At 33.1% G+C, this 16,494-nt stretch overlaps 1 protein-coding gene across 5 annotated transcripts in view; it reads left to right on the top strand.

Annotated features, from left to right (window-relative positions):
- cnc (NFE2 like bZIP transcription factor cap-n-collar) overlaps positions 1-16,494 on the top strand; it is an 84,652-nt gene that overhangs the window by 34,690 nt on the left and 33,468 nt on the right. For all 5 annotated transcript variants that reach the window (XM_077446729.1, XM_077446730.1, XM_077446727.1 and 2 more), the window contains exons 3-5: positions 1,183-1,257; positions 1,335-1,502; positions 2,029-2,086. In XM_077446729.1, the coding sequence (XP_077302855.1) occupies positions 1,183-1,257; positions 1,335-1,502; positions 2,029-2,086 (301 nt within the window). The remainder of the gene's footprint in view (positions 1-1,182; positions 1,258-1,334; positions 1,503-2,028; positions 2,087-16,494) is intronic.

The following is a 16,494-nucleotide window of genomic DNA, read 5'->3' as shown; positions in this document are numbered from 1 at the left end:
ATTATTATTACATTTCTCTGTGTATTCATATACTTTTAACTGTATGTCACTTATTTAACTCATTATTATTGCTCCAAAATTTCCCCAATTCAATAAAGAGATTTATATAAATTTGAAAGACGACAAATTTTACATACCATATTTCTACATCAAAAATGATTGCTTTTATTGTAAAATAATTACAATAGATTTTTGATTTTAAAATAACAAGCAAGCCAACAGCAGCGAAGGTGTTACTTGCGTTGAATTAAAAATAAGATGGCGTCGAGGGGCGCGGGCGGCCATTAATCAAGCGGTAGGGGGCCTCGCCGGGGGAGGAGCCCCCGCGACTCGGACTCCGGCCGTCACGCACATACACACACACACATACATACAATATACAACCCAAATAATTAATTATGCACGGGCACGCGTTATACACGGCTTATTTTATCGGGCGCGGCCATCTCGCGCACCACACACGACCATAATACAATATATGTATGTATGTATATATGGCCGTATTTCGTTTTCTTTATATTGGCCATTATTAAACTAGATTAATCTTAAATTAAAACCATACACGTACTTTACAATTAAAATTTTAGCATTAAAGCGACGTATACATATATTTATATGATTTTTCATTTACGTATATCTTTCATGATGGTGATTTCGACGATACTGTCACTCAGAATGTTCCGGCCGTCTTCAACGAATTCACATTCAGTTTTTGTACACATTTTTGCTTTTATGCCGAAGGCCCTACTGGGAAAATTACTTATTAGTACACACTCGTAATGTTGTAATGTTATACTAATTAATTTTGTGTTTTATTTATTTTTTAAATAAAAGAGAATTCCCAACGGCTATAGCACGTATTTGAAGTCTTGTGAATCGTGTCGACGTATGTGTTTATTTTCTTTTGAAAATCTCATCATGTGTATGTATACATACGCTCATTGAAATATTCACAGTCATCGGTTTTTTTTTTTTTTGTTTGCGATCATCGTTGAGATGTGAAAGCGATATGTGTTTAGATTAAAATCGATCATAACAAATCGATACTTTTTAATGATCGTTTATTGTGAAAAGGTATTTAATATGTAATGTATGTATACACGTGCAAACGGCGTGCTTTTCATAAACGATGTCTATTGTGTTGTAATTTTTATTTATTATTTTTTTTTTACTTGTTCGTAGGATATGGATCTCATTGAAGTTTTGTGGAAGCAAGATGTGGATATGGGCTACTCTTTGAACAATACTCCCAATTCGGTAATTTTTTTTTTGTATAATTTTTTTATTATGCTATAATTTGTTTCATGTAATAATGTCTGGATTTTTAAATACAGAGCGACACAAAGCGTTCATCGGGTGATAATGCATACAGTCCAGATCAAAGTTTCTTCAGCTCGAATATCGACGAAGAAGATGAGATTGAAAATTTCAAGAAAGTTCTCAAAGATGTATGCGAGGATAAGGGCGATAAAGGTGTCAAAGGTTCGACGGAAACTAAATCGGTAAGTACTTTAATTTTCCGTTTTTTATAGTATGATATATAATGCTAAGGTCCATTAGTGACGATATGTAATATTTTAGGAATTATTTATCTAATCAATGAGTAATCGTTGAATTAAATTCTTTTGTTTTTTATTTAATTTGTAGCAATTTGGAATTTGCGTAGCGATAAGTACATATAATCGAAAGATTGCACAATAGTTTTAATAGATTTGAAAACATGAATTAGTGTATGAAATATTTAGATTTTTTTCAAAACTTCATGGTTCATTTTTATGCAATTTCTAATGATAAAATTTGGGAACAGTCTGGAAAAATAAATAGCTAATGAATAAGTAAAATTACCTATTCATTAGTAGTAGATATAATTTTAAACTTAGTTGATTCAGTTACATATTTGATTTCAATGAAAATTTTACTATTTGAATTGTGATTTTCGATCACAATATACTACATACATATACATATGTATGTATGTAGATGTAAACTGCCTCGTATTTTCATGTCGTTATACCGTTCTCTTCTCAGGAATCCATCGAGGACGATCCGTGGGCCGGATTTTCCTACACCATCGACACCGAAACCGGTAAGTCACCATTGTTATAAGGGTTTTTCTCGTTTTGTCATTCTTTATACTCGTATTAATTACCATGATGAATTATGGATAGCGCATGCGGGCGGGCTCGCATCGAATGCACTTCACAATATTGAAATTAATGCATTCGGTCGCGAATTTACATCGCCGTTTTGCGAAATCATCCCACCAGTGCCCGTGTCGATTTTTGCACTCGACGAGGAAAATTCTGCTAAACGCGGCTCGATATTACAATATACTTATTTTATAAGTAGGCCGTTATGCATTAAATTAGCCTTGTGATGCGTTTCAGCCGTGCGTGTGTGTGTGTGTGTGCGGGGTGCTACGTGAAAAAGGGAACAAAGGATAAAACTGCGACCGTTAATTGAAAACACTTCGGACGAAACCTTTTCGTCGATGGATCGTCCTGCGAATGCGTGTCCGCGTTTACAGGGTGGTGCTGAAGTTCAATTTTTTACTTATTAATTTATTAGAATTTGCAGAAATTCACAAGTATGCTTAGAGGCAATCGAAAAGTCTGTATTTCATCGACCCCAATTTTGAGTTTTGATTATTTTATCTTATATTGGAGTGCATTTGGGCGAATAAACTCCGTTTTTGAATTAAAAAAAATACCACTCTTTCTGAAGAAAAAGATCTGCGATCAATGTGTTTTGCCATTGATGAAGTATGGATAGGAAATTTCGACATTGATTCGCTAAGATGTTGCAAACAGTCCAGTGCATCAAATTCTGTATGCTTGGCATAACGAGGAGATATGGAAAACGAAATACGTGAATGATAAGTATTATGCGGGTAGTGGATATAGTGGAGATAGTGAAGAGATTGAAATGGCAATGGGCGGGTTGTGTATTTAGAAGAATGGATGAAAAGTGGACAAAAGAAGTGCTGGAATGATATCCGAGAGAATGTAAAAGGGTGAAAAGAAGGCCGCAAAGAAGATGGGTAGACATAATTAGAAAAAAAATGTGTAGGGTAAGATGAGAGTTACGCAGAACAAAGTCGAATGGAAGCGTGTTGGAGAGGTCTTCATCCAGCGGTGGATGGCGAATGACGATGATGATGATGATATATAATAGTATAGCTATTTTATTGAGAGTTTCTTTTTAGACGTAGTCATTACAATTATTTTTTTTCTCACAACTTTATTCAGACGCATCAATATTAACGTTTAAAACCTATTGGTATTCATATTATAGCATTTTATCATTACATTTTGGCTTATATGTACATATATATTCGATCTATTTCGTCAAATATCGTTTATTTTTATAACTAACAAAAATAATACGTCGTCAATAGATATAACTAATAAAAATAAATTTAAGAAATTATCTGCTATTTTCAATTTCATGTAGGAATCGCCAAAAGCCTTATCAACGTTGACTCAAACTAAACATTTTTAAACATAATAGTAGCATATTTTCTTTGTTAGAAGTGTAAGGATGTTTTAAACGTTCTTCCACTTATATAAACATCATGTTTATGATTTATTGGTTAACAAAATAAGTGGAATCCCCTTTTTATATGAAAGTGAAATAAGGAAAATTGCTTCATAGTGTACATACATGTTCAGTACAAGTGTACATTTCGTTCGTTTATGAATGTACAAGTTTGTCTATACACGAACCAAACTGGTCAGTTATACCGTACAAAAAAGAACAAATTGACAAACGAACTACATATGTAGTTTGTTCAGGCACAAACTATTAGGCACAAGTGTGTTCTTAATCGCATGTTGCATCTTCAATTCTCTGTCTTTTATGTATGCGTAACCTGGGTTTTAAAAATCAGCGGAAATGGGAACTATAGCAACATTGTATTGCAGTTTCCACAGGATTTCCCATTTTAAATACTTTGTGTTCTGACAGCTAAAAGTTGATTGCGAGACCAGGTTGGCTTTTGACTTTTAACACTTACAACCGATATTTTGTGTATGAAAAAACTAGTATGTTCATGAACGAATTAGAGTGAACACTGTGTAGTGTATGGAATTCCATTCATATTTCACTGAAAAACTTATAAATTTTTAAATATAGGAATTGTTTAACAGCAAATTTACACAAATAAAGTGTTTAATATACTACTTCATAAAATAAAGTTTATAATAAGGTATATAAAACATATTAACTATATTTTGTATAATACTTATTCAATTGAATCAGCAACGGCTTGAGACGCGTCACAAGGTTTTCCCTGCGAATACGTACATGACTTTTCTCGTATCCCATTGCTTTAATATACTTATATATGTATGTATGTGCCTGTATATAAGCATACATATGTATAAATATGTATTAAAGATAGTGCTGAGTCAGAGCTGAGGACCTTTAGTACTCGGAACGATTCCCTTACATTGTTTCGGCCGCCCTTTGTCGGCTACCCAACCGACCGTGCCCGCCCCTCCGTGACTTTTACTTTTTTAACAACATTCACAAATACATATATACGCATATCCACGTATCGTATTCCTTTTAATATACATATATATTTGTACGAGGATACTCATGGTTGATCGTGATTGACTTTTGCTAATTTCACGCGAATTTTCCTCGGTCGGTCGCCGTTGGGTACTTTGTGCATTTTCCGTTTTTCCTCATCGCCGGCCGTTTATGAGTTTTTTCCGAGTGACACCTGCTATAACCCGATGGCAAAATCGACCAGCAGAACAGCTTGCTCGATGACAGCGGATATTTGATTCGTAATGGTCTTGTTCACGCACACATACCTACGTACCTACATATCATACTATATTATTATAAACCTTTGATGTTCAATTGTGTACTAAAATGGTACTGTTTTTAATGATATTTTTCACCTGGTTTGACTTTTAGTCCCAGGTAACGTTTTATGTATTTTTTATTCAATGAAATGTTCAATATTTGATTTTAAATTTTGGCTGTATAAACGATATTTAGATCATGATTTTATTAATAAAATCACAAAAATAAATACTAATAATTCAAAAGTTTGCGTAATAAAATGATCTCGCTTTCAATTTAAATTTTTAGGCTGAGACATTTACTAAGCAACTTTAAAGTTGCTCGAATAGAATATTTGCCTTTCATGGAAAAGCAGGTACCGAATCGACTACTTTTTAGCAGCAGCAATTAAAAAGTTATGATTCGTTTTATTTTTCATTGTAATTGTACGTAAAATCATGGCTAGAATTTCATATATGTACATACATACATATATGTATAATTTCTATTAAATCAATTTCGATACTAGAGGGGTATAGAGAGGCTGTAGTTGATTGTCAGTGACTTTTTAATCACTCAATTAATTAATCAATAGTGCAATTTTTATGGGTACGCTAATTTATTTATTTTTATGTATTATCTTAAATAAAGTCATATATGTAATTGCTTCCAATTTGGTTAGGTAGAGTGATTAATCGAGTTAAGGCTACACATTACTAAGAAATACTTTTATTCTAATAAAATTATCTTTGACGCTTTTCCTCTCGAGTGCTGCAATATCTTTTGGGTTTGCAAGTATCAATGCCAGTTCGGCGAGTATCGATAATTAGACAATTTTAATCAAGAGCAATGTGTATACTTATATGTATATTCGTACCTATGTATGTATATAATAATATGTACGCTCGCATTTATGTATTCTTTAGGCGTTCTCGTCTGAGAAATGGTCTTTGCGTTACGAAGCACATTTCGCACTAAGGGGGGTCCGAGAATCGATTTTGGGACTACACTTTTTCTCGAATACAACTAATATACAAGAAACACAGACACACGCGCACCACGCAACGAACAAAAAATAATAAATAATATTATCGAACGAACAAAAAATAATGCTCGTAAGACAGGGGAGTCGAAAAATAATACGAAAAAAATGTAAATGGCATAACGACGTCTGCAACGGACGATTCGATTTCGATATAGTACTGTTTTTTTTTTAAATTATTTTCTAATTGGAGTACTTTTAACACTCAACATGCCGGGCTCCGGATCGTCACCGCAAATCGTACGTTTCAGATATCACGGTGACACCAGAAAAATTCGACATTATCACGACTACTTGGCAAAAGGTAAAAAGCACCGCATCATCCTTTGTAGACGGATTCTATTCACGCGCGGTTGTCCGAACTCTACTGTACACCGATGATTCGACCGATCGCGGATGACCTTGACGCCCGTTCTACATATGCTTCAAAAATAAAAAAAGGAACCACTAAAAGGAACGATTATAGCGCCAATTTTCCGTAAAATTTACCCGACCGTAGAGCATAGTTCCGCCACCCTCTTATTACCTACACTTCACGTGGAAAAGTTAATATCTATGTATACAAAAAATACACAATATTTTTTATTACTTAAACCTACGGTGCGCAATTTTTTTTTGGTATGAAAATAATAAATTTAGGTGTGGGATATGCACAGAAACAAGGTAAAAATAGTTTCTCAATTTCACATAATATTTTTATCAAGAAATGGTTAATTCATAAAGTAATCACCTTCCATGTTTATAAATAACAATTTATTGAGCTTTGAAATTGGAACGAACTGTGTGTTTTTCGAACGTCAAAAAGTTAATTTTACCTGCTAAATTTACCAACCAACCTCACAAGTCGTATGATTGGTTGTTGATAATATGCATCAACGCGAAAATTGTCAAAAAATATTTGTTTTGTGAACATATTAGGTAAGAGAGCGGTTGATTAAAATTTATTTATTTATTTACATATATACCAAATCCCAAATATGGTAAAAATAATAATATTTAACTCATAGATGAATGAGGATTTCAACCACTCTGAATTGAGTGAATTTGTTCCCTTTTTCCATTTATTTGGTTATAAATAATAATAAAAGTATGAAGAAAATCATTAACGGAGAGGCAAATATGTAGAATCTGGTGAGTTCTTTCTTCTTTGTTTGAATTTTTTTGTGTTGTCCTTTTTTGTAAAAGCATGTACTTTATATATTTTTTTGTAGGTATCAATAATGTACCTACGTTTATTTCTTTATATTAATTTCTCCGAAAATTTAGAATTCCAAAAGTTAGACTTTTTGTAAAAGCACTCAAAAGCTCTTTTTTATATCAAACGAATTTACATTTTATTTATTTGCCACGTGGGATAATTTTCAGCCTTTGCCTCGAGCCGTTGAGTATAAACCCTTGGACTACGCGAACCAAGTTCGCAAAATCGATATTTCGAAATCTCTGAATACGGTCGGTTGCATGCAGTGAACTTGCACTTTTTTCCGAGCGACGCGACGCGACTGAAAACTCCTATTTCTTTTATTTGTATTATTCGCATTATCGAATTTTAAAGTCGTTTCAGAAGGCTGATTACCTTCTCCCTTTGTATCTTATTCCTTGCAAATCGTGATGCAGCACTAAATTCTGTGTTTTTAATTGGTAGTATCCACGTAAGTGTAGTAGTTCGATACTGGTAAACGTGTTTTTTTCCTTCTTTTGAAAATGACATTTCAATCCCCACGGGAGAGACATCTCAATACGCCGGGATTCGAACCTTAAACCTTTTGTAGCTGGCTATTGTACCATTCGTATAGTGAAAAGCGCATACTGACGTTATCCTAACGAACTGTACGACGCATAATGCAACGTATAAATATAATAAATAGTCATTTTTGACGGGGGGTTTTTACTGCCCCCCTTCACTTCCACTCTTCCCTCTTGCTCCATGAAAAAATCATATTAATCATCCGTTTTTAAGCCTTTGAAATATTTCACGAGCGTTATATAAATGCTCTGAGTAGTGTATTAAAATAAAAAATTACAGTGCCTTTTTAATCGAAATGACTTTGAATTTTCCGATTGCGTATCGGCCTCCAATTATTTTCATCCGACGCACGAAATCCGTTGAAGGATCTATAATTTTTCGTAATTTTCTATCGAAATTAACTTATAAATATACGTTATATCCATATAGCGTGACCTCGACTCGTAAATTACATATGGCCGATATATAGGTGTACGTTGAGTTGCGTTGCGAATTTAAATATTGAATTAAATGTATCGAGAGTGTCGCTGCGTTTTAAGTATACTTTTGTCGTATAATCCGACTCAAATGAATGCAATTGTGCAGGCGAAGTGCATCGTCACCACAAGAGCATTTGTCATATTTGCTGTCTTCATTGTGCATGTACGACTGTATGTATATGTACATATGTACATAGGTACGTGCGTGCAGCATGCGCAAGCGCATCTGGCTGAACGCTGCACTCGCGATGTGCATGTGGAACAATTTGAATAGATTTTGTATTTATTCTAGATATACTAAAATGAAAGTACATGCATATTTGATATGGTTTTTTATTGATGAAAGTGATTTATGGCGTACATACATATATACATACATAATTGTATTCGTCATAGCCTTCGAAAATTGTCAGAAAATTTCGCGCTTGCACATTAGATAAGTCTTGTTAGAAGACTTGTTATTTAATAAGTATTTAATTGGCTTAAAACCTTTGGAATTCAATCCTTGATCTTGAATTATTTTGACGCAATGTCGCACTGTAGCTGATATCTCATATATAATTTCGAAAGAGACTTTGTATGCACGTAAGGTGTAAAGTTTTGGTTGGGAGCATCGAAAACAAATCTAAGTTTCTAAGACGACGATATCGATATCGTTGAATATTATTTTTTTTTCGATTCAAATAAATTTAATAAAAAACAAATGAATGTTATATAAATACTATTATACATATATGTATACTATTAGATTGTTTTGCCATGTTTAAGCTGTTTATATTATTAATACCAAGCGAAGCCGGGTAAAACCACTAGTATCTTACTTTTATCATCTTTCTTTTAATCATCTTACTTTTAAATGAACACAAATTGAAAATATAAGTCCAGTAACCTAGCTTAGTGGTTAGCGTATAATGCTACCAATTGAGAGGGCATGGGTTCAATACCTGGCCCAGTGTTGCTGGCCAGACCTTGCATAGGTGTACGTATGTCGACTCCAGGTCGATCGTTTCCTATCAGAGTTTTCCAATGTTTCAATTTCATTGTTGAAACGGTTCCAAACAAATAGGTAACCTATCCCAATTTGTCACTATTATTTGAATATAATTTCAAATTTATAATAATAATGTTATAAGTTTATATAAAGTACATATGTATGTACAAATTTGGCCATAGGTGACAGCCTTGGGGTAAAACCCGTAATGACACCATGGTAAACATATATTTTGATTTGTAAAATAATAAAATAATAAAAATAAAATTTTGGAAATCTACATAAAAAATACGTGTGTCTATCTATCTCTCTATACTAGGGGTTCCAAATCCAAATATTCGAATACTTTTTATACCAAAATATTTTTTTATTTTCAATCTACAGCACATTTAGTTCTATTTGATGTTTCGGATTATGATTCTCTAAAAATTTTGATAATATATTGACCTTCTTAAAACTGTAAATAAATAATTTAAAGCTACATACTACCTTTTCCATATTCGATATTAGAATATATTCGAATATTTGGAACTCCAACTCTATTTTTTCTCCTTCATTATTATATTACTGAATACAATATCATACGGATCATAGATATCTAGCCAAAATATCAAGATATCTTTGTGTCTTAACTTATACACATTTTACTTAACCATCTACATATGTACACATGACTATGATATCTATGTATATTTAATTTTCATTTAAATTTGTCTACCATGTTTTTGTAAAAAGTAAGGTTACCTCGAAAATTCGATATCACCTTATAACAAATATCTATTGAATATACATTTTTATATAGTTTTTCTTTGCCTTTTATATTCGTTCACTTTGAATTGGATATATGAATTCACACACACACCGACACTACGTATATATAATATTTATATATAAGGGTAATATAGGTATTTATACCTAAACGTGTCTACGTAGGGTGTATCGTGTGGGGTGTCGGTACCGCCCTGGTTCATTGTTGTGTGTTAGATTAGATTGCGTATCCAGCGAGGGGAACGAACAAATGGTGAAACGTAGACGTATACCCACCCATACACACGTAGCTCGCGTATTATACCAAACGGGGACCCATTTTGTTTATCTTGACATTGAAATATGATTGTTTTAATTGGTCTACTAGCCGCGTGCTACCAGCATGCTACCCATGCGCATCTACTATGTATGTACCTATCTACCCGCTTATGATACAAGTATGTGTGTGTACTTATAATAGAATTACCCATTTATAGCATTGTACATTGGAGATGATAGTTTGGTCTCCGATCGAATTAATTAGGTGGAATTCGTGTGGGCGAGACGACTCGACTTGGACACGCGCGCTCTAAAGGTTGAATTAATAACAATTGAACGAACTTGTGACGAGATGATAAGCCTATGCAAAAAAATGTTGTTTTTTTTTCGTTGTTGTATATTTTGATTGTCGCTGTTTGTTTATTTTTTTTAAGTTGCCAATATTGTTAATTACACGTTGTCGTAGTTTATTTGAAGAAAAAAAATGGTTTTGATTAGTTGAAATTGATTATTTGGACGATGGTTTAATTCAAATACATCGTACAGGTATGGTTTTTCTAACTATGAGTACTTTTATTATTGAAAATGTAATAAAACTAATGTAAGTAGATATGATATGTAGACCAATTGTTTTTATTAGCTTTTTTTTGTAATTGATAAAAATTTGATGATTTTTCAAAAATTCGAAAACTCTTGAAAGTCATCTGTAATCTCCACTGTTTATTGCAAGATTTTTTATAAGGCTTAGAAACAGTGCTTAAATTTTTTATTTTCCTTTTTTAAATACATGTATATTTCTATACACATGCATCTACATCAGTTTGTATTTGGTAGATAGTATAATAGTAATTATTTTGTCGATCACAATTTTTTATTTGAATTTGTCATTTATTACAATGAAAATGATTTCAACTTTAAATTTGGTATATAGTTTTCAATTTTAAATAAATTCAGATTACTATTAGTATGTATATTAATGGGTTTCAAAAAAAATATTGTATGTAGAATTGAATTGCAGTCATTATCCCCACGTGTGTCCATTTCTTTCAAATGTAATGTACAATCATACACGTTGGTATCTATTTATTCTGTCACTGATTTTCAATATCAATTTTGACATTATGCTGCGATGAATTCAAAATGGCTGTCTCTCACTATCCGTCCGACGGCAATATTACCGCAGCGAATCGCTTACAATTCACACAATGAGAGGAGAAGAGAGTACCTATATACATACATACATATCTCTCGCATACCTCACGAAATGTCAAACTTAGATATAATATTTTCAAATTATTTAGTGGGGAAAGTATTGTGGTAGATGGAATATATACATTTTTCACCGATTGATTCGATGAAATACATATTATAATTGGAAATGATTAGGTATATTTTTTATTTATATATATATTATTACGATATGATTCTTTACAAAAATGTTTAATTAAAATTAATTAATCATTGAAAAACTTTTTATTTTAAATTCGTACCTAATGACTTCGTTATTCTTCTGCCAATCTGGCGGTCTCTGAAAGAAGCGTCTCTATCCGTCCCTTGTCTACTCCCGTTCATCTCACGCTTGCGCAAAAGAGACGTCCTATCCCTGGTTTTAATTGCTTTCTGCAGTAGAATGTTAATATTTTAGCCGTTCTCACCTTGGCGTATTATTTTGTTGATAAATAATTGTTTTTTCATATTCATCGCTGATTATTATTGAAATTAAAATCTCCAATTTTGCGATTAGCGTTCGTCGCAATGCAAAATAAACTAATTTAAATTTTAATCAACACCGGATTCAGTGTGTAACGCATACAATTTTTCACTGTAATCAAAAACTAAAATCTGCAATTTAGACCGTTAAAAGTTTGAAAAGCATTGTGTTTTAGGTAGGTATTGTTATTAAGTGTTTTTTTTTTTTAATTATTTTTATTACCTACTTGTAAACATTTATTCAAGGTTATATTGAAAATGGGATTTTCTCGTTATGAAAAACTTAGACTGAAACAAAAAGTGTTTGATATTTTAATTTTTATATTATTTTTTTGGGTGTTTACGTTTTGTAACAATTATTTGCTATTATTATTTATTATAGATAGATTTTTAGAATGCATACGAATCGTTTTTGAAAAGTCTCGTTTGGGTTGCTTCTTTTTGCATTTTCTTTTACCTATAGGTACCTATAACCTATGTACGACAGTTTGGAAAATGTACGTACATATGTACATAAATTGGGTTGGATTTATATATTTTTGGACATGATTTATAATGAATGGATGTAATTCGTTTATAAAGGTTATTTATTTTCTAGGATTTTTTTATTTTGTAAAAAATATGAGTTTTCATAATATAACTGAGTATAGCCTTAATCGGAATCCTTTGTTTGAGTGAGTGCGGCCAATATCCCTCGTCTGGCATTGTTCACGGCAGGTCGAGGGCTTGCTTTGACACGCCCACTGACATGACCAAAGGATCTCCACAAATTGCTCGTTTTGAAAGGAAAAATGGTTAATAGTTAATCCGATCAAATTAAATTCGATTTATACAAATGTAGGTAATTACACGAGTATTTTAGTTTATGTATATCCGATTTTTCGGAAAATCAGAAAATTCTCCAATAAGAATTAGATATTTCTATTAACAAATTTTCCGACAGTTGGAATCGTAACGGAATTGCTACAATCATCTTGTATGGTTTGTTACAATTTAATAATACCATTCTTGAATATGTATGTATATGTAGATATAGGTACCTACATACATATGTATCTACATATGTAGATAAAGATGCAAATGCAGCATTTCATTAATTTTGTATTATTTTAAAATACATCTATATGAGAGAGAATTTCGACTATTATCATGAAGTCCGTATGGTATTATTAATTATATTATATTATTAAATTATATTATATTAGTAAATTATATATTACAAATTATAATATTTTTAATTCCAATTATGCTTAATTCCAATTAGCCCTTTGAGTGCTGACGTATTTTCTTTTGAAAGCCCGCCACGCTAAAAATGTCGCCAACATTTTCAACTAGAATTATTTAGAAATCTCCAATAGAAAGCAGGTATAAAAATTGTAGCTAATCCAATAAAACCCTAGATAACTACCGTCGAGGATTTCGAGTTTTGTAAAGGTGTGCTTAGACTCTCTAATACATCTTGCGACAATATAAAATAAACAAAAGAAGTCTATTTAATGAATGTATTTTTCCAAAACTAGTTATATCTTCTTCATTGTAATGCTCACAATCTAAATGCCAAGACACAATCTAAAATACTCAGCAGTTAGGGATTTTCATCGGGAAATTCTGCTATGGTTGTAAATTCAGAAATTCCTGTGTAAACCAGTCTTCATAAACGTTGACAAATGAATGACACGGATTACACGATCGGCGTTAGTCAGCATTCAAAGGGTTAACAGTGGTAAAAACCAGTGGTGTAGTCGGGCCAGGTCGCCGCCTTGGTACTTGGATATAAAAATTGTTTTTCGAGTACAATTCAAAAATATTTTTGCTTATCTATATTTCATATAAAATTTTGTATACCAAATATTATGAGCATACGATTAATATTTAGATGAATTTGTATTGAACCACAAACGAATGCGTGCATATTCCATTCGCAATATGTGGAATATTTCCGTACGCTGCCCAACCGTCCGAAATTATATGCGAACCAGGTAGTATATGTCGGAGTATTTCATCTGGTAAAAGTCGAGCTAATTCAGGGCACGGCAATATTAGAGTACTCGCAAAGAGCAACCAATGACAGGAAGGAGCGGGTCGACCGAGCATCGCTTCCGAGCCTAGAGGGTCCGCTCTGTTGAGAATTCCGACTTTTACCATGCTTAATTCCAATTAGCCCTTTGAGTGCTGACGTCTTTTCTTTTGAAAGCCCGCCACGCTGAAAATTTTGCCAACAATTCCAACTAGAATTATTTAGAAATCTAATAGAAAGCAGGTATACAAACGAATGCGTGTATATTCCATTCGCAATATATGGAATATTTCCGTACTCTGCCCAACCGTCCGAAATTATATGCGAACCAGGCAGTATTTTTCGGAATATTTCATCTGGTAAAAGTCGAGTTTATTCACGGCACGGCAATACTCGACAAATCAGTCAATCACAGCAAGGAGCGGGCCTAGTCTCGTCCGCCTCGTCTATAAACCCGACTTTTACCCTTTTTTATTTAGCACTGCACCATTGGTAATAACGATGAACCTTATGAAAAACAGCCACTCTGGTATATTCATTTGCATAAGAAATCCTAATCTAGGGAGTACGCATATCTACGTTTTAGCACAATAGGAAATTAAATTTCCAATTCTAAAACCTTTATGACTATTGGCGAATAATAACGTCCAATTTCTCAAAACCGAGTAATGAAATATAATTTATTTATTTATTCTAAACAGACCATTATGGCATAACAGGAATTCCTAAAGCGCCACAATGGTCAAAAAACAAAATAACAATTAAACATAAATTAATACATAACGAAAATAATATACTAATCAATTATACATAAAAAAATACATTTGAACATAAACATAAATACATCCATACATACACATAAAAAATAGCATTTAATAATAACAGATAAAGTAAAAATATCAAAATAAAAAATATAGCATAAGGAATGCCTTGCACCTACAGCCAGTTCCAATAAATATGTAAGAAACAACTACAAATACAAAACATCCCTGTAAGGCCCAAATGGAAGAGAGTTAATAAAAATTTCACTCATAAATCACAATCAATCATGAAAACAATGAGCGCAGACTACCAGATAAATGGGTTAGAGTAATTTCCGACAATTTACGCTCACTAAGGTGGAAAATATCACATTCAGTCTCGGCAGCAACGATTTCATTAAGAAGTCGAATAGCTCTTGGATAGGAGCCATTCGAAAAAGAACTGTGCGGGCAGGAGGTACAGCCATCAAATGATGATGTCTACCACGCACATAGTGATTAGGGACATAAAGTCCCAACTGCTCCAGCAACAACGGGCATGACGTATTACCACGTAAGAGCAGGAGAACGAAACGAATTAATGAGAAGTTTCTCCGAAGTTCAAGGGAATTATACCCAAGCATGCCCAAAAGGAAAGGAGTAGGGTAGAGATATGGGTAATACCCATATTCTTTCCTATATAGGAAACGAAGAAATGCTTTTTGCACTTTCTCAATCATCAGAGAGTAATTTGCTTCATGCGGATTCCACACAATCGCATTATACTCTAGCTTATAATCATTATAATCAAGAGCTTTGTAAAAAGCAATCAGCGTAGAGTTCAAATAACAATGAAACTAGTGTTTATAAAATGTAATCGTTGTATTATATTTTGACTATCAGTCTGATATTGTCGAACGAAAAATATTCGTAATATAAATAAACCATATATTATTTTATAGTCGCACCTCGTCCTGGCGAGTCGTGTAGCGGCCTGCCATTGGTCGTAGACCCCTCTCTCGGTGACGTGCACCCCGCCCACTGTCATGGCGTCGGCATTCGCCCCGCCTCTGTGCGCCATTGCTACGCCACCATTTTATATATTTTGAGCGTCCTCTGCCGCGCGCGCACATGCGACACGCTACACGCTACACGCACGCCGAACGCGCTATAGATACAAGTTCAGTGAAACGCGCGCGTTTTCAGCCTCCGAGCCTGATCAAGTTCGATCGTTCGTTATATATTCGATTCGCAGTGCTTCAGTGTGCGTTTGTGTTTTGTTGTTCGTTTTTGTCGTTTTGTGCAAATTTTAACCAGTGCTCGGAGTGATACCGCAGTGTACAATCGTATACCACCTGATCATACTTGATCAATCACGCATTGTGGAGAACAATTTCTGTTGGTTCGTGAAAGGTCGTCGGTAAGGATATTTTTCATTCATATGAATTTGCTTTTCCGTGTGAATATGGTTTTAGCACTGTACTCGATACTGATATTCGATTTGGAAGTGATTTATGTACATATATCTACATGAATAAGTAGTGTATATAACAAAGACAGATATTTTTAATTCAAAAGTTCAATATTCTATTTTATATTTATACTAGCGTTTTTACTTCGCTCGGTATTTGTACTATATATAAACCGCTTAAACATGGCCAATCTAATAGTAAACATTTTATTAAATTTATTTGAATATTCATTTGTTTTTTATTAAATTGAACGCCACGGATTTAACGAACTAAACAAATAAACAAACATACATACAAAGTCTCTTTCGAAATTCTATATTAGATTAGTTGAAGTGTTGTTTACTTACTTTGATGTTTGTATCGATACATAAAAAAATGCACTTAAAACAGTTTATAATGCAACATTGATTAAATAAACTGGCGTATTTTTCATTAACAATAAAATACTACACAAATATTTGTTTATTTCATACAGA

Source organism: Arctopsyche grandis, chromosome 3 (assembly GCF_051622035.1).
Source record: "Arctopsyche grandis isolate Sample6627 chromosome 3, ASM5162203v2, whole genome shotgun sequence".
Taxonomy (NCBI): Eukaryota; Metazoa; Arthropoda; class Insecta; order Trichoptera; family Hydropsychidae; genus Arctopsyche; species Arctopsyche grandis.
This window is presented reverse-complemented; position numbering and strand designations above follow the sequence as displayed.